This window comes from Oratosquilla oratoria, chromosome 20 (genome assembly GCF_046742065.1).
Source record: "Oratosquilla oratoria isolate Oo_2021 chromosome 20, ASM4674206v1, whole genome shotgun sequence".
Taxonomy (NCBI): Eukaryota; Metazoa; Arthropoda; class Malacostraca; order Stomatopoda; family Squillidae; genus Oratosquilla; species Oratosquilla oratoria.
Window position 1 is genome coordinate 37,703,270 of NC_134796.1, and position 26,469 is coordinate 37,729,738.

A 26,469-nucleotide genomic window follows, 5' to 3' on the forward strand; every position below is an offset into this window, starting at 1 on the left:
ACGTTGCAGATGCAAACTGCCTTTACGCCTTCCAATTTATAGCCTCTATAACCTAATCAGAGATAACAGGATTTCTTCTGTTGGTAGATTATTAACCAACCGACATCGAGGAGAAGCTGGTTGCTCAGAGGGTCAGTAATGTACAGCCATTCAAAGCACTCTATCATCCATGTGTGACGCTCGATGCTCATCAAATGTTCGAACAGTCCTCGTCTGGCTCACGAATTTCAAGTAGAGGATATTCAGGGCTTGGTAAGTAGGGCTAATATCATCTGAATTTAGATTATCCGAAAATGTTAATTTTCCCTCACAAACTTTATTTCTAGTGTAAGATATATATTTACTTGGCATTCTCTTTAAAGAAAATTGCTAAATTCGAGAATCTCTAATATCTGAAAAGAATGTTTTTGAAAGGTAGAAAATCACGGATACCAGAGGCGTCATGTAATATTCCACTACACATGCGAAAATGGATTTTGTTACGATTATTAGGTACCTTCGGATCCTAGAGATTCCCGATAAAAAGAACTACTTATGAATATGCAACATCAAACGCTTTAACATCTGGCTACTCTGAATCAAAAGTGCCGGAGGCACCCATCGATATCTAAATGTAGACCAGCGACACCTTTTCTTCGATGGCCTCCTTCGATGGCCTCCTTCTCGCCCCTCCCACTCACCTCCCCACATCACAACGCCACGCCCATCCTCCAGATTCGTATATATAGAGAGATTTCTGTTTCCATGACCAAAGAACAATAACCGCTGTGTTCGATTACCACCATCTCGAACAGACCTACCGAAGCGACATGTTTGTCAAGGTAGGTAGTGCTCTTTAACCAAACTCATCTGTATTATTCTGTTTGTTTATATATTTATTTATCTATCAAAATTATATATTTTGGTAATTGTTCAATAGTAATTGATTTAAACTGATTATTGATTTGAACGACACGAAACAGCTTTTACTGAAGTATTCAGTAGAAATACCACAAAACTTTGAAATCATCTTTATCACATACACACACACACACATCTACACACAAACACACACACACAAACATACAAGCATACACACATATGCACGAGTGAGCAAACATAAACATATAATCCCATCTTCATTGTTTTTTCCATAGAATTTGGGTTTTTATTAATATAGTACCTCTACTTCAGATCACCTTCGCCCTCGCCCTCGTGGGCGCTGTCCTGGCGGCTCCTTCTGTTCCCCAGTACGGGTACACTCCTCCACCCACCTATCAGGTAGGTATTATCTCTTTATGGAAACCATAAATGTCTTAGAACAGTGCTTGTCAAAATTTGTCATACCCTTCACCCAAATGAAGTGTTCTTAATAATCCCAAGGCTTCTCTTTTAATTTATTCTTAAGCCAATCAACTTTTCCAGCCAGCGATTGGAATGCACTTTTGTTATATCTCAATGGGATAGATAATGCTTGCTATCAAATATTAACTGATTCGAGGCGAAGTCACTGTTAACACTACCCATGGTCCCCGTACAAGAATCATTTTCCAAGATATCAACAAATTCACATGAGACACCAAATGTTAGGCATATTATCATATGATTTACTTGACCACCAGGATTCTCCCAAGTACGACTTCAACTACGCTGTCAAGCACGACTACTCCGGTAACGATTTCGGTCACCAGGAAACCCGTGATGGCTACAACACACAGGGCTCCTACTCCGTCCTCCTCCCCGACGGTCGTCTCCAGACGGTCACCTACACCGTCAACGGAGACTCTGGTTATGTAGCTCAAGTCTCCTACGAAGGGGAGGCCCAGTACCCTCACTATGAGCCAGCCCCCTACCACCCGACGCCTGCTCCCTACCGCCCTACACCTGCTCCCTACCACCCAACTCCTGCCCCTTACCACCCTACACCTGCTCCTTACCACCCGACTCCCGCTCCCTATCACCCTACCCCTTCCCGATACCATTAATGACAAACATGTCCGCTATGCGTGTTAGACATAAACGATTTATTTTTGTATGAACACGATTAAAAGCATTGCGACCTTCCTTCCTGTATATTTAATTCCTATGTCCAATATAGCAAAACAAAGGATTACAAAGGATTACAAAGGCGGAGCATGCCGACAGGAGACCTTTTGATCCATATCTAGGTCGGATGCGAAAAAAAAATCATATTAATAATAAAACAATAAATAAAAACTATAATAATGTAAATAACAAATAAAATACATAAATAAATGCATAGGTATAGTTAAATAATAAACAAACAGGTAAATATCAAATAATAATAAATTGACATATAACAAATAATAAATGAAAATCAGACAGACAAATGATAACAAAATAAAAACAAATAATATAAGATAAATTATAATCATTACAGCATCTTACTTAGGTATTTATCTAACTGATTCTTAAAGCTTCGAACTGAACTACATTGCACTACCTGTGCAGGAAGTTTATTCCATTCATTTACTACACGGTTGGCAAAGTTGTTTCTACCTACTTCCAAATTGAATCTATTTCCGGATAGTTTGAGACCATTGTTTCTTGTCTGATTCTCATTCAATGTGAAAATTTGATCACTTTTGATGTTGTCAATTCCCTTTAAAATCTTAAAGACCTGTATCAAGTCACCTCTGAGTCTACGTTTTTTTAGGGAAACCCCTATTATGCTTCTCAGACACCTCATCTCAAACATAGTACCAATATACAAAGGAGGAAACAGGGAAGATCCTACACACTTTAGACCGGTGTCCTTCACAAGTACAGAAGCAAAAATATGCGAAAAGATTATCAGGAGCAGATGGACCAAACACTTGAAAGAAAATAAAATAATAAACCCCAAACAATTTGGTTTTAGAAGTGGAAGATCATGCACCACAAATCTGCTTTTACTTGAGACCAATTGAGATAATACAAGAAAGGGATGGATGGGCAGACTGAGCCTTCCTGGATTTGCAGAAAGCTTTTGACATGGTACCTGACAAAATGTTAATAAGTAAAATAGAAAAAAAGGAGGAATTCAAGTAGACTATTGGAATGGGTGAAGGACTTCTTAACTGGGAGAAAAATGAGAGTGGTACTTAAAGACAAAAGTTCGAAATGGGAAGATGTAAAAAGTGGCATCCCACAAAGCTCTGTTTTGGCTCCTTTAATATTTGCCATATACATAAATGATATGGATAAAGGAGTAATTTGTTACATAATTTTTTTGCCGACGATGCCAAACTACTCAAGAGAGTGAAAACAGAAGATAGCAGATCGCTACAAGATGACCTGGATAAAGTATGGGAATGGACCCAGAAATACAAGATGAACTTCAACATCAAGAAATGTAGCATCAATGAAGGATTCATTATGTGGTAAAAAAAAAATGGGAAGGAAATCAGAGAACATGAGCACACTAATTAGGCCTGACCATTCCAATTCATTCAATATCCTCGTCACGTGGCCCAACATGTACTCTAGTTGGACCCGAGTAGATGCGGGTAACAGCCATAGCTTCATCATCTAACTCCAAGTGTCAGCTTCTCGCTTAGCTCCCTGCTCTCTGAAGGCATCCGCTTTCCACCATAACATGATATATTCTCTCTGAAGACATCCCCGATTCGCAGCATATAGCATGTCTCCATCTCCTATCAAAAATGATCTTCTTATTTTCCTGTTGACGTTTCCCATTTTCATATGGGGTCGCCGTTCCTCGCTAGTCGTTTCCACCTGTTTTGGTCCATCACCTGCTCCTCCTCCAGATGTTTCTCTTTAAGGTCCTCTCCTTAAGGTCCTCTCCTTAAGGTCCTCTCCTTAAGGTCCTCTCCTTAAGGTCCTCTCCTTAAGGTCCTCTCCTTAAGGTCCTATCAAAAATGATATATACTCCATATCTTAAATGTCATGGCTAAGTGGAAAAAATTAGAGACCAAAGCTAGCTGATCTCTTCATGGTTAGCTTTTCTTTCTTTTGTAATTCATGGAATACAGTCTCTACGTAACCCTTTCATAGTTTACATATTTGTATCCTATTTATCAGTCAATTCATCCGTTCTATTTCTTCTCTCTTCTATGAGACTCGCATCCACCTAGAACAGGCCATCAACACCGATTCAATACAAAAGTCTCTCAATGAAATGATTTTGTGCTGCAGTCTGGAAATTGTGAACGTAGAACTGTATAGTATAAGGTGCTCTGCCTCTTCTGTTTAGTGGTTGCATCTGTGGCAATTATGTCTGTTACCAAGACTATTCAATTTTGATGCTGTTTAACTGCGGAGTGGTGACCTGTGCGCAGGTGTGCCAGTTCAGTTCTTGTTTGCCTTAGGAGTGATTTTTTTTTTTTTTTTTTTTTTGAGATCCCTAGTGAAATATAGAACTTTTCAGTCTGTTTTGGAATGCTTGTTATATTATCTGAATGAGTATACACTTATGTATGTACATATTGTTTGGTTACTGGGAACAGATTGTTATAGATGTTTGAGTTGACTACTACTGGGATTATTATTATGTGTTTGGTGGACTACGTGTGATGTGACGTAAAGGGTGAGTGAGGTTAAGCACTTTTGAGTGCCTATCATTCCCCCGTGCTGTTCTATAGAGATGGTTTCTGAGTACATTCAGTTATTATTTCCATTATTTTTATTGTGTTCATTGTTTTCGTAATTTTTGGGAATCATGTTGCGAATATATAGTTAAGTGTATTTCTTATGAATTGTTTTTATAGAGTGATAACTGTTTTGTTTTTCAAAATCCTGTGCCTGCAACTCATCTAAGTATGTTCTGTTTCTTATTTGTCTACACTGTATTGGGTGAAGTTCATTTGTATATCACATGTAGGATCGAATCTTTAAGGTTTTTGGCCAGTCAGAGACGTTTTTGAAAGGTGAGGTTTGTAAACAACGTGTGGTGGAGGGCCATTCTTTGATTTAATGTTAATTCAGTAAGGTAGGTATATGTGTTAAGATCCTTTCTAGGCCAAATCTTTCCACCACCTTAGTTATGGTAGAGATAAGAGATCGGTCTGCAGGATGTTAAGTTCATACTAGTAAACTAATAGAGATCATGGGAAGATCTATCTAACTTAATATCCTGTGGTACTGTAACATGTCCAGTAACTCCTCTCATGATATCTGACTTATCACAAGTACCCGGGAAATTCTTTAACGATTTCTTCTGACTTATCGCTTGTGTTTAGTAAAACCTCCAAAAATGTTTTTCTGACTTCTCACTCTTGACCGGCAAATCCTCCTGTGATCTCCTCATACTTGCTTAAGAAAGGATCTACTGGACACGACAGTAAGTCAGAAGAGATTATGGAAAGATTTTCCAGACTCAAACGATAAATCATAAGAGTTACCGGACAAAAATGATAAGGGATGTTCTATTTCATTATGTATCGACTTTTCACCAGAAACTTTTATGCATTCAATTTATTTTTTATACAATGATAATCAAGAAATCCTATTGAAAAAAATCTGCATACGCATTCAAAATACCCAACCTAGAAACTAATTAATATCTTGAAACAATCCATTATCGAAAATGTTTAGTAGTTTCAATTAACTTAAAAACGTTTATGATAATGTCTCACCTTGTATAGACACGGTAAAGGAAACATGGACTGGAGGTGAAGCTTTTTTTCCTGACGTTTCGTCTATCGACTTTCTCAAAGGAATGAGCATACTAGATACATACAGAGTTTATATACACGCCTTACGGCTCAAGGGGGTATGCGAGCGTATAACGCTGTGTTCTGTGTTCACATGGATTTTCAAATGTCTCACCTCCATCTCTCAGCAACCCGATCCTGACGCTGCAGATACAAGCTGCCTTTAAACCTTTCAATTCACAGCCTCTATATCCTTACTGTTAAAAGACGAGATTCCATCTATTGGTAGATCAGTATCCGACATCTGGGGAAAATTGGTCGCTCAGAGAGTCAGCCATGTACAGCCACTCAAAGTACTCTGCCCTCCAGAAAGTTCTACATCCATCCATGTGTGACGGTAGATGCTCATCAACTGTTCGAACAGTCCTAATCTTGTTCACAAAATTGGAGCAAAGTTTCTACAGGGCTCGGTAAGTAGGGCAAATGTCATACGAATTTGGATTACCCGAAAATTCCGATTTCACAGACAGACTTTATTTCTAGCCTCAGATATCTTTCGTATGACACTCTACATACACTTCTTTTTGTTGAATTACTAAATACGAGAATCTCTGATATTTGAGAAGAAAAGTTTCGAAATGCAGACAGTCATCGTATACCAGAAGAATCATGTTTCATTCCACTCCACATACGAAAATATATTTCGTTACGATTACTGGGGACCTTCGGATCCTAGAGATTCTCGATGAAGAGAACTAATAATAAATATGCAATATCGAACGCTTTAACATCTGGCTACTAAGAATCAAAAGTGCCGGAGGCGCCCATCTAAATATGGACAACCAGCGCCTTTTCTTCGATGGCCTCCTTCACGTTGTAACCTTCTTGCCCCACCTACTCACCTCCTCACATCACAACGCCACGCCCATCCTCCAGATAAGTATATATATAGGTAGGTTTCTTTTTTCATTACCAAAGAACAATAACCGCTGTGTTCGAACACCACCATCTCGAACAGACCTGCCGAAGCGACATGTTTGTCAAGGTAGGTAGTGCTCTAACAAAACTCGTCAGTATTATTCTATTTGTTTATATATTTGTTTATCTATCAAAGTAACATATTTTTGAAATTCTTCAATAGTAATTGATTTATGTTAATTCTTGATCTGAATGACACGAAACATCTTCTGAAGTATTCAGGAGAAATGGCACAAAACCTCGAAATCATCGTTTATCACATGTGCACACACACATACATACATACGCACACATAAACACACACACACACACACACACACACACACACACACACACACAGGCATACGCACATACGAACGAGCGAGCAAACACAAACATAAACATATAATCCTACCTTTATATATCAGTTTGGATTGCTTTTTCCATAGATTTTGGGTTTTCATCAATATAATACTTCTACTTCAGATCACCTTTACCCTCGCCCTCATGGGCGCTGTCCTGGCGGCTCCTTCTATTCCCCAGTACGGGTACACTCCTCCACCCACCTATCAGGTAGGTATTATCACTTTATGGAAACAATGAATGTCTTAGAACAGTGTCTGTCAAACTTTGTCATTTCCTTCCATCAACTGAAGTGTTCTTAACAACCCCTTGACTTCTCTTTTAGTTTCCTCTTTTGCCACTTACAATGTTTACAGTCAACAATTGGAATGCACTTTTGTTACATCTCATTGGGACTGATAATGCTTGCTTTCAATTATTGACTGATTCGAGGCGAATTCACTGGTAACACTACCCATGGTCCCAGTATAAGAATCATTTTCCAAGATATCAACAAATTAAAAAGACAGGTTAAAGGTTAAACATATAATCATATGATTTACTTGACCACCAGGATTCTCCCAAGTACGACTTCAACTACGCTGTCAAGCACGACTACTCCGGTAACGACTTCGGTCACCAGGAAACCCGTGATGGCTACAACACACAGGGCTCCTACTCCGTCCTCCTCCCCGACGGTCGTCTCCAGACGGTCACCTACACAGTCAATGGAGACTCTGGTTATGTAGCTCAAGTCACCTACGAAGGGGAGGCCCAGTACCCTCACTATGAGCCAGCCCCCTACCACCCGACGCCTGCTCCTTACCGCCCTACACCTGCTCCCTACCACCCAACTCCTGCCCCTTACCGCCCTACACCTGCTCCTTACCACCCGACTCCCGCTCCCTATCACCCTACCCCTTCCCGATACCATTAACGACAAACATGTCCACTATGCGTGTTAGACATAAACGATTTATTTTTGTATGAACACGAATAAAAGCATTGCGACCTTCTTTCCTGTATATCTAATTCCTATGCCCAATATAGCAAAACATCAATGAAGGATTCAATATAAAAAAGAAAAAATGGAAAGGGACTCAGAGAATGTGGGCACACTAATAAGGGCTGACCATCCCAATCCTACTAAATGTCCTTATTACTTGGTCCTACATGTACTTTGGTTGGACCCAAGTACATGGGGGTAGCAAGCATAGCTTGATCATGTAACTCCAAGTGTCAACTTCTCACTTGGTGTGTTGTTCTTTGAAGACATCCCTGATTCATCAGCATATAACATGTACTCTATCTTCTATCGCTTTCCACCATAACATGAAACATGTTTTCTGAAGATATCCCCGATTCACCAGCACATAACATGTACTCCATCTAATATCGCTTTTCATCACAACATGATACATACTCCGTATCTGAAATGTTGTGGCTAGGTGGAAAAAGAGCCCAAAGCTAACTGGTAGCTTATTGGTTAGCTTTTCTTTGTATTCTAATTCATGAGGTACAGTATCTACATAACCCTTTCATAGTCTACATATTTGTTTTTTATTTATCAGCCAATCCATCTGCTCCCTCTCTCCTCTTTTCTAGGAGACTCGCGTCTCTCTAGAACCGCCCATCACCACCGATTGCCTTGGAAGGGATTTTTTAGTTGAATTTGATGTTCGGAGATCCCTGGTGAAATATAGAATTTTGCAGTCTATTTTGGAATGCTTCTTTTTATTTATTATCTGATTGAGTACACACTTATGTATGTACATATTGTTTGGTTACTGGGAATAGATAGTTGTAGATGTCTGAGTAGACTATTACTGGGATTATTTTTATGTTGTGTTTGGTGGACTATGTGTGATGTGAAGTAAAGAGTGGGTGAGGTCAGGGACTTTTGAGTGCCTATCATTCTCTTGTACTATTCTATAGTTATTTTCTGAGTGCATCCAGCTATTGTTTCTATTTTGATATAATTTGCTTTCGTAGTTTTTGGAATCATGGTGCGAATGTATAGTTAAGTGTTGTTCTTATGAATTGTTTATATAAATTGATAACTGGTTCTCTCTACTTTCAAAATCCTATGCATACAACTGTTCTAAGTATGTTCTGTATCTTATTGTCTTCACTGTATTAGATAAAGGTCATTTGTGTATCACATGTAAAGCCAAATCTTTAAGTTTTTTCACAAGCGAGGTTTGTGGACAGTGTGTGATGGAGTGCCTTTGATTCAACGCTGATTCAGTAAGGGAGATATATCATTTCTAGGACAAATCTTTCTACCAGCTTGGGTATGGTAGAGAAAAGATCGGCCTACAGGGCATTAGGATCTTACTAGTAAACTAAGAACAGATCATGGTGAAGATTTATCTGACTTAATCCCCTGTGATACTGCGACATATCCAATAAATCTTCTCATAATACCTGACTTGTCACACATGCCCGGGAAATTCTTTAACGATTATTTCTGACTTACCGCTTGTGTTCAGATGTTCTTCTGATTTATCGTTCTTGACCGGCAAATCCTCCTGTGATCTTCTCATGCTTGCTTAAGGAGGGATCTACCGACCACGACAATAAGTCAGAAGAGATACCGGGAAGATTTGCCGGACTCAAACGATAAGTCATAAGAATTACCAGACAAGAATGATAAGGAATATTCTATTTTATTATGTATCGACTTTTCACCAGAATTTTTTATGCATTTAGTTTATATCTCATACAATGATAATCAATCAAATCTGTTGAAAAAAATGATCTGCATATGCATTCAGAATACCCAACAATCCATTATCGAAAATGATTAGTTGTTTCAATTAATTCTAAGACGTTTATGATAATGCCTTACATCCATCTCTCAGCAACTCAAACCGGATGTTACAGATGCAAACTACCTTCACATCTTTCAAATGAGAGAGGAAGGAATTTAATATATCGATAGATCAGTAACCGACATCCAGGGAAAGATGGTCGCTCAGAGCGTCAACCATGTACAGCCACTCAAAGTACTCTGACCTCCAGAAAGCTCTACACCCATTGAAAACTAAATGTTTACCAGCGGCGCCTTTTCTTCGATGGCCTCCTTTGAGCTGCAACCTTCTCGCCCCTCCCACTCACCTCCCCACATCACAACGCCACGCCCATCATGCAGATTCGAATATATATAGAGAGGTTTCTGTTTCCATGACCAAAGACAATAACCGCTGTGTTCGAACACCACCATCTCGAGCAGACCTGCCGAAGCGACATGTTTGTCAAGGTAGGTAATGCTCTTTAACCAAACTCATCAGTATTATTCCATTTATTTATTTATTTATTTTTATTTATTTATTTATCAAAATAATGTGCTTTTGTAATTTTTCAATAGTAATTCACTAACACTAATTACTGATCTAAATGACACGAAACAGTTTCTCCTGAAGTATTCACTAGAAATGGCACAAATCTTCGATTTCATCGTTTATCATACACAAACACACACACACACATACACACACACAAACACACACACACACATACACACACACACACACACACACAACTACACACATACATACACAAACGCAAACATAAACACACACACACACACACACAACTACACACATACATACACAAACGCAAACATAAACACACACACACACACACACACACATATATATATAGGTATACGCACATACGCATGAGCGAGCAAACACAAACATAAACCTGCAATCCCACCTTAATATATCAGTTTGCATTTTTTTCTTATACAATTTGGGTTTTTATTAATATAGTACCTCTACTCAGATCACCTTCACCCTCGCCCTCGTGGGCGCTGTACTGGCGGCTCCTTCTGTTCCCCAGTACGGTTACACTCCTCCACCCACCTATCAGGTAGGTATTATCTCTTTATGGAAACCATGAATGTCTTAGGACAGTCTTTGTCAAACTTTGTCGTTTCTTTCCCCCCACTTTAAATGTTCGTAATAACCCTACTACTTATCTTTTAGTTCACTCTTTAGCCACTTGCATTGTTTACAGCCAGCAATTGGAATACATTTTTGCTATATGTCACTGGGATAGATAATACTTTCTTTCAATTACTGACTGATTCGAGGCTAAGTTATCGATAACACTACCCATGGTCCCCGTATAAGAATCATTTTCCACTATATGAAGAAATTCACATGACAGTTTAAATGTTAAGCATATAATCATATGATTTACTTGACCACCAGGATTCTCCCAAGTACGACTTCAACTACGCTGTCAAACACGACTACTCCGGTAACGACTTCGGTCACCAGGAAACCCGTGATGGCTACAACACACAGGGCTCCTACTCCGTCCTCCTCCCCGACGGTCGTCTCCAGACGGTCACCTACACCGTCAATGGAGACTCTGGTTATGTAGCTCAAGTCACCTACGAAGGGGAGGCCCAGTACCCTCACTATGAGCCAGCCCCCTACCACCCGACGCCTGCTCCCTACCGCCCTACACCTGCTCCCTACCACCCAACTCCCGCTCCTTACCACCCTACACCTGCTACTTATCATCCAACTCCCGCTCCCTATCACCCTACCCCTTCCCGATACCATTAACGACAAATATGTCCACTATGCGTGTTAGACATAAACGAATTATTTTTGTATGAACACGAATAAAAGCATTGCGACCTTCCTTCCTGTATATTTAATTCCTATGCCCAATATAGCAAAACATCAATGAAGGATTCAATATGTGGTAAAAAAAAAAATGGGAAGGAAATCAGAGAACATGAGCACACTAATTAAGGCTAACCATTCCAATTTGTTCAATATCCTCGTTACGTGGCCCAAAATGTACTCTAGTTGGACCCGAGTAGATGTGGGTAACAGCCATAGCTTCATCATGTAACTCCAAGTGTCAGGTTCTCACTTAGTTCCCTGCTCTCTGAAGACATCCGCTTTCCACCATAACATGATACATTCTCTCTGAAGACATCCCCGATTCGCAGCATATAACATGTCTCCATCTATCACAACATGATACATACTCCATATCTTAAATGTCATGGCTAAGTGGAAAAAATTAGAGACCAAAGCTAGCTGATCTCTTCATGGTTAGCTTTTCTTTCTATTGTAATTCATGGAGTACAGTCTCTACGTAACCCTTTTATAGTTTACTTATTTGTACTTTATATATCAGTCAATTCATCCGTTCCATTTCTTCTCTCTTCTATGAGACTCGCATCCACCTAGAACCGGCCATCAACACCGATTCAATATAAAAGTCTCTCAATGAAATGATTTTGTGCTGCAGTCTGGAAATAGTGAACGTAGAACTATATAGTATAAGGTGCTCTGCCTCTTCTGTTTAGGGGTTGCATCTGTGGCAATTATGTCTGTCACCAAGACTATTCAATTTTGATGCTGTTTAACTGCGGAGTGGTGACCTGTGCGCAGGTGTGTCAATTCAGTTTCTGTTTGCCTTGGGAGTAATTTTTTTTTTTTTTTTTTTTTTTTTTATGTTTGGAAATCCCTAGTGAAATATAGAACTTTCCAGTCTGTTTTGGAATGCTTGTTATATTATCTGATTCATTATACACTTATGTATGTACATATTGTTTGGTTACTGGGAACAGATTGCTGTAGATGTTTGAGTTCACTACTACTGGAATTATTATCATGTGTTTGGTGGACTATGTGTGATGTAACGTAAAGGGTGGGTGAGGTCAAAGACTTTTGAGTGCCTATCATTCTCCCGTGCTGTTCTACAGACATGGTTTCTGAGTACATTCAGTTATTATTTCCATTGTTTTTATTGTGTTCACTGTTTTCGTAATTTTTGGGAATCATGTTGCGAATATATAGTTAAGTGTATTTCTCATGAATTGTTTATATAGAGTGATAACTGTTTTGTTTTTCAAAATCCTGTGCCTGCAACTCATCTAAGTATGTTCTGTTTCTTATTTGTCTACACTGTATTGGGTGAAGTTCATTTGTATATCACATGTAGGGTCGAATCTTTAAGGTTTTTGGCCAGTCAGAGACGTTTTTGAAAGGTGAGGTTTGTGAACAACGTGTGGTGGACGGCCATTCTTTGATTTAATGTTAATTCAGTAAGGCAGGTATATGTGTTAAGATCCTTTCTAGGCCAAATCTTTCCACCACCTTAGTTATGGTAGAGATAAGAGATCGGTCTGCAGGATGTTAAGTTCTTACTAGTAAACTAATAGAGATCATGGAGAGATCTATCTAACTTAATATCCTGTGGTACTGTGACATGTCCAGTAACTCCTCTCATGATATCTGACTTATCACAAGTACCCGGGTAATTCTTTAACGATTTCTTCTGACTTATCGCTTGTGTTTAGTAAAACCTCCAAATATGTTTTTCTGACTTCTCACTCTTGACCGGCAAATCCTCCTGTGATCTCCTCATATTTGCTTAAGAAAGGATCTACTGGACACGACAGTAAGTCAGAAGAGATTATGGAAAGATTTGCCAAACTCAAACGATAAATCATAAGAGTTACCGGACAAAAATGATAAGGGATGTTCTATTTTATTATGTATCGACTTTTCACCAGAAACAATAATAATCAAGAAATCCTATTGAAATCCTATTGAAACAAAATCTGCATATGCATTCAGAATACCCAACCTAGAAACTAATTAATGTCTTGAAACAATCCATTATCGAAAATGTTTTGTAGTTTCAATTAACTTAAAAACGTTTATGATAATGTCTCACCTTGTATAGACACGGTAAATGAAACATGGACTGGAGGTGAAGCTTTTATTCCTGACGTTTCGTCTATCGACTTTCTCAAAGGAATGAGCATACTAGATACATACAGAGTTTATATACACGCCTTACGGCTCAAGGGGGTATGCGAGCGTATAACGCTGTGTTCTGTGTTCACATGGATTTTCAAATGTCTCACCTCCATCTCTCAGCAACCCGATCCTGACGCTTCAGATACAAGCTGCCTTTAAACCTTTCAATTCACAGCCTCTATATCCTTACTGTTAAAAGACGAGATTTCATCTATTGGTAGATCAGTATCCGACATCTGGGGAAAATTGGTCGCTCAGAGAGTCAGCCATGTACAGCCACTCAAAGTACTCTGCCCTCCAGAAAGTTCTACATCCATCCATGTGTGACGGTAGATGCTTATCAACTGTTCGAACAGTCCTAATCTTGTTCACAAAATTGAAGCGAAGTTTCTACAGGGCTCGGTAAGTAGGGCAAATGTCATACGAATTTAGATTACCCGAAAATTCCGATTTCACAGACAGACTTTATTTCTAGCCTAAGATATCTTTCGTGTGACACTCTACATACACTTATTTTTTTTTATTTTTTTTTATTACTAAATACGAGAATCTCTGATATTTGGGAAGAAAAGTTTCGAAATGCAGACAACCACGTATACCAGAAGCATCATGTTTCATTCCACTCTACATACGAAAATATATTTCGTTACGATTACTGGGGACCTTCGGATCATAGAGATTGTCAATAAAGAGAACTGATAATAAATATGCAACATCGAACGCTTTAACATCTGGCTACTAAGAATCAAAAGTGCCGGAGGCGCCCATCTAAATATGGACAACCAGCGCCTTTTCTTCGATGGCCTCCTTCACGTTGTAACCTTCTCGCCCCACCTACTCACCTCCTCACATCACAACGCCACGCCCATCCTCCGGGAGGTATATATATAGCTAGGTTTCTTTTTTCATTACCAAAGAACAATAACCGCTGTGTTCGAACACCACCATCTCGAGCAGACCTACCGAAGCGACATGTTTGTCAAGGTAGGTAGTGCTCTAACAAAACTCATCAGTATTATTCCACTTGTTTATATATTTATCTATCTATCAAAATAACATATTTTTGAAATTCTTCAATAGTAATTGATTTATGTTAATTCTTGATCTGAATGACACGAAACATCTTCTGAAGTATTCAGTAGAAATGGCACAAAACCTCGAAATCATCGTTTATCACATATGCACACACACATACATACATACGCACGCATAAACACACACACACACACACATACACACAGGCATACGCACATACGAACGAGCGAGCAAACACAAACATAAACATATAATCCTACCTTTATATATCAGTTTGGATTGCTTTTTCCATAGATTTTGGGTTTTTATTAATATAATACTTCTACTTCAGATCACCTTTACCCTCGCCCTCGTGGGCGCTGTCCTGGCGGCTCCTTCTGTTCCCCAATACGGATACACTCCTCCACCCACCTATCAGGTAGGTATTATCATTTTATGGAAACAATGAATGTCTTACAACAGTGTCTGTCAAACTTTGTCATTTCCTTCCATCAACTGAAGTGTTCTTAACAACCCCTTGACTTCTCTTTTAGTTTCCTCTTTAGCCACTTACAATGTTTACAGTCAGCAATTGGAATGCACTTTTGTTACATCTCATTGGGACTGATAATGCTTGCTTTCAATTATTGACTGATTCGAGGCGAATTCACTGGTAACACTACCCATGGTCCCCGTATAAGAACCATTTTCCAAGATATCAACAAATTAAAAAGACAGGTTAAAGGTTAAACATATAATCATATGATTTACTTGACCACCAGGATTCTCCCAAGTACGACTTCAACTACGCTGTCAAGCACGACTACTCCGGTAACGACTTCGGTCACCAGGAAACCCGTGATGGCTACAACACACAGGGCTCCTACTCCGTCCTCCTCCCCGACGGTCGTCTCCAGACGGTCACCTACACCGTCAATGGAGACTCTGGTTATGTAGCTCAAGTCACCTACGAAGGGGAGGCCCAGTACCCTCACTATGAGCCAGCCCCCTACCACCCGACACCAGCCCCTTACCGCCCTACACCTGCTCCCTACCACCCAACTCCCGCTCCTTACCACCCTACACCTGCTCCTTACCACCCAACTCCCGCTCCCTATCACCCTACCCCTTCCCGATACCATTAATGACAAACATGTCCGCTATGCGTGTTAAACATAAACGATTTATTTTTGTATGAACACGAATAAAAGCATTGCGACCTTCCTTCCTGTCTGTTTAATTCCTATGGCCACTGTAGCAAAACATCAATGAAGGATTAAATATAAAATAGAATAAAAAATGGGGAGGGACTCAGAGAATGTGGGCACATTGATCAGGGATTACCATCGCAATCCTAATAAATGTCCTTCTTACATGGTCCAACATGTACTTTCGTTGGATCCAAGTACATGCAGGTAGCAAGCATAGCTTCATCATGTAACTCCAGGTGCCAGCTTCTCACGTCGTGTCTTGACCTCTGAAGACATCCCTGAATCACCAGCATATAGCATGTACTTCATCTCCTATCGCTTTCCACTATAACATGATACATGTTTTCTGAAGACATCCCCGATTCACCAGCACATAACATGTACTCCATCTAATATCGCTTTTCATCACAACATGATACATACTCCGTACCTGAAATGTCTTTACTAAGTGGGAACCGAGTCCAAAGCTAGCTGATCGGTTCTTGGTTAGCTTTCCTTTGTATTGTAATTCATGGGATACAGTAATTACATAACCATTTCATAGTTTACATATTTGTTTTTTATTTATCAGCCAATCCATCTGCCCCCTCTCTCCTCTTTTCTAGGAGACTCGCGTCTCTCTAGCGCCCATCACCACCGATTGCCTTGGGAGGGATTTTTTAGTTGAATTTGATGTTCGGAGATCCCTGGTGAAATATAGAATTTTGCAGTCTATTTTGGAATGCTTCTTTTTATTTATTATCTGATTGAGTACACACTTATGTATGTACATATTGTTTGGTTACTGGGAATAGATAGTTGTAGATGTCTGAGTAGACTATTACTGGGATTATTTTTATGTTGTGTTTGGTGGACTATGTGTGATGTGAAGTAAAGAGTGGGTGAGGTCAGGGACTTTTGAGTGCCTATCATTCTCTTGTACTATTCTATAGTTATTTTCTGAGTGCATCCAGCTATTGTTTCTATTTTAATATAATTTGCTTTCGTATTTTTTGGAATCATGGTGCGAATGTATAGTTAAGTGTTGTTCTTATGAATTGTTTATATAAATTGATAACTGGTTCTCTCTACTTTCAAAATCCTATCCATACAACTGTTCTAAGTATGTTCTGTATCTTATTGTCTTCACTGTATTAGATAAAGGTCATTTGCGTATCACATGTAAAGCCAAATCTTTAAGTTTTTTCACAAGCGAGGTTTGTGAACAGTGTGTGATGGAGTGCCTTTGATTCAACGCTGATTCAGTAAGGGAGATATATCCTTTCTAGGACAAATCTTTCTACCAGTTTGGGTATGGTAGAGAAAAGATCGGCCTACAGGGCATTAGGCTCTTACTAGTAAACTAAGAAGTAACCATGGTGAAGATTTATCTGACTTAATCCCCTGTGATACTGCGACATATCCAGTAAATCCTCTCATAATACCTGACTTGTCACACATGCCCGGGAAATTCTTTAACGATTTCTTCTGACTTACCGCTTGTGTTCAGATGTTCTTCTGATTTATCGTTCTTGACCGCCAAATCCTCCTGTGATCTTCTCATGCTTGCTTAAGGAGGGATCTACCGAACACGACAGTAAGTCAGAGGAGATAATGGGAAGATTTGCCGGACTCAAACGATAAGTCATAAGAATTACCGGACAAGAATGATAAGGAATGTTCTATTTCATTATGTATCGACTTTTCTTCAGAAATCTTTATGCATTTGATCTAATTCTCATACAATGATAATCAATCAAATCTGTTGAAAAAAATAATCTGCATATGCATTCAGAATACCCAAAAATCCATTATCAAAAATTATTAGTTGTTTCAATTAATTCTAAGACGTTTATGATAATGCCTTACATCCATCTCTCAGCAACTCAAACCGGATGTTACAGATGCAAGCTGCCTTCACACCATTCAACTGAGAGAGGAGGGAATTTGATGTATCGATAGATCAGTAACAAGACATCCAGGGAAAGCTGGTCGCTCAGAGCGTCAACCATGTACAGCCACTTAAAGTACTCTGACCTCCAGAAGCTCTACACCTATCGAAACCTAAATGTTTGCCAGCGGCGCCTTTTCTTCGATGATCTCCTTCGAACTGTAACCTTCTCGCCCCTCCCACTCACCTCCCCACATCACAACGCCACGCCCATCCTCCAGATTTGTATATATATAGAGAGGTTTCTGTTTTCATGACCAAAGACAATAACCGCTGTGTTCGAACACCACCATCTCGAGCAGACCTGCCGAAGCGACATGTTTGTCAAGGTAGGTAATGCTCTTTAACCAAACTCATCAGTATTATTCTATTTATTTTATTTATTTGTTTATTTATTTATCTATTTATTCATTTGTTTATTTATTTATTTATTAATTTATCTTTATTTATCTATCTATTTATTTGTTTATTTATTTATTTATTTATTTATTTATTTATTTATTTATTTATTTATTTGTTTATTTATCAAAATAATATATTTTTGTAATTTTTCAATAGTAATTCACTTGCACTAATCACTGATCTGAATGACACGAAACATCTTCTGAAGTATTCAGTAGAAATGGCACAAATCTTCGATTTCATCGTTTATCACACACAAACACACACACACACATACACACACACAAACACACACACACACACAAACACACACACACACACACACACACAACTACACACATACATACACAAACGCAAACATAAACACACACACACAACACACACACACACACACACACAACTACACACATACATACACAAACGCAAACATAAACACACACACACATATATATATAGGCATACGCACATACGCACGAGCGAGCAAACACAAACATAAACCTGCAATCCCACCTTTATACATCAGTTTGCATTTTTTTCTTATAGAATTTAGGTTTTTATTAATATAGTACCTCTACTTTAGATCACCTTCACCCTCGCCCTCGTGGGCGCTGTCCTGGCGGCTCCTTCTGTTCCCCAGTACGGTTACACTCCTCCACCCACCTATCAGGTAGGTATCATCTCTTTATGGAAACCATGAATGTCTTAGGACAGTCTTTGTCAAACTTTGTCGTTTCCTTCCCCCCACTTTAAGTGTTCGTAATAACCCTACTACTTATCTTTTAGTTCACTCTTTAGCCATTTGCATTGTTTACAGCCAGCAATTGGAAAACATTTTTGCTATATGTCACTGGGATAGATAATACTTTCTTTCAATTACTGACTGATTCGAGGCTAAGTTATCGATAACACTACCCATGGTCCCCGTATAAGAATCATTTTCCACTATATGAAGAAATTCACATGACAGTTTAAATGTTAAGCATATAATCATATGATTTACTTGACCACCAGGATTCTCCCAAGTACGACTTCAACTACGCTGTCAAACACGACTACTCCGGTAACGACTTCGGTCACCAGGAAACCCGTGATGGCTACAACACACAGGGCTCCTACTCCGTCCTCCTCCCCGACGGTCGTCTCCAGACGGTCACCTACACCGTCAATGGAGACTCTGGTTATGTAGCTCAAGTCTCCTACGAAGGGGAGGCCCAGTACCCTCACTATGAGCCAGCCCCCTACCACCCGACGCCTGCTCCCTACCGCCCTACACCTGCTCCCTACCACCCAACTCCTGCCCCTTATCACCCTACACCTGCTCCTTATCACCCAACTCCCGCTCCCTATCACCCTACCCCTTCCCGATACCATTAACGACAAACATGTCCACTATGCGTGTTAGACATAAACGATTTATTTTTGTATGAACACGAATAAAAGCATTGCAACCTTCCTTCCTGTATATTTAATTCCTATCCCCAATATAGCAAAACATCAATGAAGGATTCAATATGTGGTAAAAAAAAAAAATGGGAAGGAAATCAGAGAACATGAGCACACTAATTAAGGCTAACCATTCCAATTTCTTCAATATCCTCGTTACGTGGCCCAAAATGTACTCTAGTTGGACCCGAGTAGATGTGGGTAACAGCCAAAGCTTCATCATGTAACTCCAAGTGTCAGGTTCTCACTTAGTTCCCTGCTCTCTGAAGACATCCGCTTTCCACCATAACATGATACATTCTCTCTGAAGACATCCCCGATTCGCAGCAAATAACATGTCTCCATCTATCACAACATGATACATACTCCATATCTTAAATGTCATGGCTAAGTGGAAAAAATAGAGACCAAAGCTAGCTGATCTCTTCATGGTTAGCTTTTCTTTCTATTGTAATTCATGGAGTACAGTCTCTACGTAACCCTTTTATAGTTTACATATTTGTACTTTATATATCAGTCAATTCATCCGTTCCATTTCTTCTCTCTTCTATGAGACTGGCATCCACCTAGAACCGGCCATCAACACCGATTCAATATAAAAGTCTCTCAATGAAATGATTTTGTGCTGCAGTCTGGAAATAGTGAACGTAGAACTATATAGTATAAGGTGTTCTGCCTCTTCTGTTTAGTGGTTGCATCTGTGGCAATTATGTCTGTTACCAAGACTATTCAGTTTTGATGCTGTTTAACTGCGGAGTGGTGACCTGTGCGCAGGTGTGTCAATTCAGTTTCTGTTTGCCTTGGGAGTAATTTTTTTTTTTTTTTTTTTTTTTTTTTTATGTTTGGAAATCCCTAGTGAAATATAAAACTTTCCAGTCTGTTTTGGAATGCTTGTTATATTATCTGATTCTTTATACACTTATGTATGTACATACTGTTTGGTTACTGGGAACAGATTGCTGTAGATGTCTGAGTTACAAAGAATTACAAAGGCGGAGCATGCCGACAGGAGACCTTTTGATCCATATCTAGGTCGGATGCAAAAAAAAAAAAAAAAAAAAAAATCATAATAATAAATTAAAACTATAATAATGTAAAAATAACAAATAAAATACATAAATAAATGCATAGGTATAGTTGAATAACAAACAAAAAGGTAAATAGTAAATGATTATAAATTGACATATAACTAATAATAAATGAAAATCAGACAGACAAATTATAACAAAACAAAAACAAATAATATAACATAAATTATAATCATTACAGCATCTTACTTAGGTATTTATCTAAATGATTCTTAAAGCTTCGAACTGAACTACATTGCACTACCTGTGCAGGAAGTTTATTCCATTCATTAACTACACGGTTGGCAAAGTTGTTTCTACCTACTTCCAAATTGAATCTATTTCCGGATAGTTTGAGACCATTGTTTCTTGTCTGATTCTCATTCAATGATTCACTACTACTGGAATTATTATCATGTGTTTGGTGGACTATGTGGGATGTAACATAAAGGGTGGGTGAGGTCAAAGACTTTTGAGTGCCTATCATTCTCCCGTGCTGTTCTACAGACATGGTTTCTGAGTACATTCAGTTATTATTTCCATTGTTTTTATTGTGTTCACTGTTTTCGTAATTTTTGGGAATCATGTTGCGAATATATAGTTAAGTGTATTTCTCATGAATTGTTTATATAGAGTGATAACTGTTTTGTTTTTCAAAATCCTGTGCCTGCAATACTTCTAGGTATGTTCTGTTTCTTATTTGTCTACACTGTATTGGGTGAAGTTCATTTGTATATCACATGTAGGGTCGAATCTTTAAGGTTTTTGGCCAGTCAGAGACGTTTTTGAAAGGTGAGGTTTGTGAACAGCGTGTGGTGGAGGGCCATTCTTTGATTTAATGTTAATTCAGTAAGGTAGGTATATGTGTTAAGATCCTTTCTAGGCCAAATCTTTCCACCACCTTAGTTATGGTAGAGATAAGAGATCGGTCTGCAGGATGTTAAGTTCTTACTAGTAAACTAATAGAGATCATGGAGAGATCTGACTTAATATCCTGTGGTACTTTGACATGTCCAGTAACTCCTCTCATGATATCTGACTTATCACAAGTACCCGGGTAATTCTTTAACGATTTCTTCTGACTTATCGCTTGTGTTTAGTAAAACCTCCAAAAATGTTTTTCTGACTTCTCACTCTTGACCGGCAAATCCTCCTGTGATCTCCTCATACTTGCTTAAGAAAGGATCTACTGGACACGACAGTAAGTCAGAAGAGATTATGGAAAGATTTGCCAAACTCAAACGATAAATCATAAGAGTTACCGGACAAAAATGATAAGGGATGTTCTATTTTATTATGTATCGACTTTTCACCAGAAACTTTTATACATTCAATTTATTTCTTATACAATAATAATCAAGAAATCCTATTGAAAAAAATCTGCATACGCATTCAGAATACCCAACCTAGAAACTAATTAATATCTTGAAACAATCCATTATCGAAAATGTTTAGTAGTTTCAATTAACTTAAAAACGTTTATGATAATGTCTCACCTTGTATAGACACGGTAAAGGAAACATGGACTGGAGGTGAAGCTTTTTTTCCTGACGTTTCGTCTATCGACTTTCTCAAAGGAATGAGCATACTAGATACATACAGAGTTTATATACACGCCTTACGGCTCAAGGGGGTATGCGAGCGTATAACGCTGTGTTCTGTGTTCACATGGATTTTCAAATGTCTCACCTCCATCTCTCAGCAACCCGATCCTGACGCTGCAGATACAAGCTGCCTTTAAACCTTTCAATTCACAGCCTCTATATCCTTACTGTTAAAAGACGAGATTCCATCTATTGGTAGATCAGTATCCGACATCTGGGGAAAGTTGGTCGCTCAGAGAGTCAGCCATGTACAGCCACTCAAAGTACTCTGCCCTCCAGAAAGTTCTACATCCATCCATGTGTGACGGTAGATGCTCATCAACTGTTCGAACAGTCCTAATCTTGTTCACAAAATTGGAGCAAAGTTTCTACAGGGCTCGGGCAAATGTCATACGCCCGAAAATGCCGATTTAACAGACAGACTTTATTTCTAGCCTAAGATATCTTTCATATGACACTCTACATACACTTCTTTTTGTTGAATTACTAAATACGAGAATCTCTGATATTTGAGAAGAAAAGTTTCGAAATGCAGACAGTCACGTATACCAGAAGAATCATGTTTCATTCCACTCCATATACGAAAATATATTTCGTTACGATTACTGGGGACCTTCGGATCCTAGAGATTCTCGATGAAGAGAACTAATAATAAATATGCAATATCGAACACTTTAACATCTGGCTACTAAGAATCAAAAGTGCCGGAGGCGCCCATCTAAATATGGACAACCAGCGCCTTTTCTTCGATGGCCTCCTTCACACTGTAACCTTCTCGCTCCACCCACTCACCTTCCCACATCACAACGCCACGCCCATCCTCCAGATAAGTATATATATAGAGAGGTTTCTTTCTTCATTACCAAAGACCAATAACCGCTGTGTTCGAACACCACCATCTCGAGCAGACCTGCCGAAGCGACATGTTTGTCAAGGTAGGTAGTGCTCTAACAAAACTCATCAGTATTATTCCATTTGTTTATATATTTATTTATCTATCAAAATAACATATTTTTTTGAAATTCTTCAATAGTAATTGATTTATGTTAATTCTTGATCTGAATTATACGAAACATCTTCTGAAGTATTCAGTAGAAATGGCACAAAACCTCGAAATCCATCGTTTATCACATATGCACACACACATACATACATACGCACACATAAACACACACACACACACACACACACACAAACACACAGGCATACGCACATACGAACGAGCGAGCAAACACAAACATAAACATATAATCCTACATTTATATATCAGTTTGTATTGCTTTTTCCATAGATTTTGGGTTTTTATTAATATAATACTTCTACTTCAGATCACCTTTACCCTCGCCCTCGTGGGCGCTGTCCTGGCGGCTCCTTCTGTTCCCCAGTACGGGTACACTCCTCCACCCACCTATCAGGTAGGTATCATCTCTTTATGGAAACAATGAATGTCTTAGAACAGTGTCTGTCAAACTTTGTCATTACCTTCCATCAACTGAAATGTTCTTAACAACCCCTTGACTTCTCTTTTAGTTTCCTCTTTTGCCACTTACAATGTTTACAGTCAACAATTGGAATGCACTTTTGTTACATCTCATTGGGACTGATAATGCTTGCTTTCAATTATTGACTGATTCGAGGCGAATTCACTGGTAACACTACCCATGGTCCCCGTATAAGAACCATTTTCCAAGATATCAACAAATTAAAAAGACAGGTTAAAGGTTAAACATATAATCATATGATTTACTTGACCACCAGGATTCTCCCAAGTACGACTTCAACTACGCTGTCAAGCACGACTACTCCGGTAACGACTTCGGTCACCAGGAAACCCGTGATGGCTACAACACACAGGGCTCCTACTCCGTCCTCCTCCCCGACGGTCGTCTCCAGACGGTCACCTACACCGTCAATGGAGACTCTGGTTATGTAGCTCAAGTCACCTACGAAGGGGAGGCCCAGTACCCTCACTATGAGCCAGCCCCCTACCACCCGACACCAGCCCCTTACCGCCCTACACCTGCTCCCTACCACCCATCTCCCGCTCCTTACCACCCTACACCTGCTCCTTACCACCCAACTCCCGCTCCCTATCACCCTACCCCTTCCCGATACCATTAATGACAAACATGTCCGCTATGCGTGTTAAATATAAACGATTTATTTTTGTATGAACACGAATAAAAGCATTGCGACCTTCCTTCCTGTCTGTTTAATTCCTATGACCACTATAGCAAAACATCAATGAAGGATTAAATATAAAATAAAATAAAAAATGGGGAGGGACTCAGAGAATGTGGGCACACTGATCAGGGATTACCATCGCAATCCTAATAAATGTCCTTCTTACATGGTCCAACATGTACTTTCGTTGGATCCAAGTACATGCGGGTAGCAAGCATAGCTTCATCATGTAACTCCAGGTGCCAGCTTCTCACTTCGTGTCTTGACCTCTGAAGACATCCCTGAATCACCAGCATATAGCATGTACTTCATCTCCTATCGCTTCCCACTATAACATGATACATGTTTTCTGAAGACATCCCCGATTCACCAGCACATAACATGTACTCCATCTAATATCGCTTTTCATCACAACATGATACATACTCCGTACCTGAAATGTCTTTACTAAGTGGGAACCGAGCCCAAAGCTAGCTGATCGGTTCTTGGTTAGCTTTCCTTTGTATTGTAATTCATGGGATACAGTAATTACATAACCATTTCATAGTTTACATATTTGTTTTTTATTTATCAGCCAATCCATCTGCCCCCTCTCTCCTCTTTTCTAGGAGACTCGCGTCTCTCTAGCGCCCATCACCACCGATTGCCTTGGGAGGGATTTTTTAGTTGAATTTGATATTCGGAGATCCCTGGTGAAATATAGAATTTTGCAGTCTATTTTGGAATGCTTCTTTTTATTTATTATCTGATTGAGTACACACTTATGTATGTACATATTGTTTGGTTACTGGGAATAGATAGTTGTAGATGTCTGAGTAGACTATTACTGGGATTATTTTTATGTTGTGTTTGGTGGACTATGTGTGATGTGAAGTAAAGAGTGGGTGAGGTCAGGGACTTTTGAGTGCCTATCATTCTCTTGTACTATTCTATAGTTATTTTCTGAGTGCATCCAGCTATTGTTTCTATTTTAATATAATTTGCTTTCGTATTTTTTGGAATCATGGTGCGAATGTATAGTTAAGTGTTGTTCTTATGAATTGTTTATATAAATTGATAACTGGTTCTCTCTACTTTCAAAATCCTATGCATACAACTGTTCTAAGTATGTTCTGTATCTTATTGTCTTCACTGTATTAGATAAAGGTCATTTGTGTATTACATGTAAAGCCAAATCTTTAATTTTTTTCACCAGCGAGGTTTGTGAACAGTGTGTGATGGAGTGCCTTTGATTCAACGCTGATTCAGTAAGGGAGATATATCCTTTCTAGGACAAATCTTTCTACCAGTTTGGGTATGGTAGAGAAAAGATCGGCCTACAGGGCATTAGGCTCTTACTAGAAAACTAAGAAGAGATCATGGCGAAGATTTATCTGACTTAATCCCCTGTGATACTGCGACATATCCAGTAAATCCTCTCATAATACCTGACTTGTCACACATGCCCGGGAAATTCTTTAACGATTTCTTCTGACTTACCGCTTGTGTTCAGTAAAGCCTCCAAAGATATTCTTCTGACTTATTAGCTCTTGACCGCCAAATCCTCCTGTGATCTTCTCATGCTTGCTTAAGGAGGGATCTACCGAACACGACAGTAAGTCAGAGGAGATAATGGGAAGATTTGCCGGACTCAAACGATAAGTCATAAGAATTACCGGACAAGAATGATAAGGAATGTTCTATTTCATTATGTATCGACTTTTCTTCAGAAATCTTTATGCATTTAGTTTATATCTCATACAATGATAATCAATCAAATCTGTTGAAAAAAATTATCTGCATATGCATTCAGAATACCCAACAATCCATTTTCGAAAATGATTAGTTGTTTCAATTAATTCTAAGACGTTTATGATAATGCCTTACATCCATCTCTCAGCAACTCAAACCGGATGTTACAGATGCAAACTACCTTCAC

The 26,469-nt window shown here is 39.0% G+C and overlaps 3 protein-coding genes across 3 annotated transcripts; all 3 read left to right on the top strand.

Moving 5' to 3' along the window:
* Nucleotides 1-183: 183 nt before the first annotated feature.
* LOC143036244 (uncharacterized) lies at nt 184-7,830 on the top strand. The gene is made up of 5 exons (XM_076203492.1): nt 184-252; nt 1,174-1,260; nt 1,806-1,951; nt 7,100-7,124; nt 7,468-7,830. The coding sequence occupies exons 1-5, from the start codon at nt 184-186 to the stop codon at nt 7,828-7,830; spliced, it is 690 nt and encodes a 229-aa protein (XP_076059607.1).
* A 2,313-nt stretch (nt 7,831-10,143) lies between these two features.
* Nucleotides 10,144-15,855, top strand: LOC143036246 (uncharacterized). Its single transcript, XM_076203493.1, has 5 exons — nt 10,144-10,155; nt 10,683-10,769; nt 11,318-11,463; nt 15,125-15,149; nt 15,493-15,855. Exons 1-5 carry the CDS (start codon nt 10,144-10,146, stop codon nt 15,853-15,855), a joined length of 633 nt encoding a protein of 210 aa, XP_076059608.1.
* Nucleotides 15,856-18,168: 2,313 nt separating this feature from the next.
* Nucleotides 18,169-24,488, top strand: LOC143036247 (uncharacterized). Its single transcript, XM_076203494.1, has 5 exons — nt 18,169-18,180; nt 18,834-18,920; nt 19,469-19,614; nt 23,758-23,782; nt 24,126-24,488. The coding sequence occupies exons 1-5, from the start codon at nt 18,169-18,171 to the stop codon at nt 24,486-24,488; spliced, it is 633 nt and encodes a 210-aa protein (XP_076059609.1).
* Nucleotides 24,489-26,469: the final 1,981 nt, after the last annotated feature.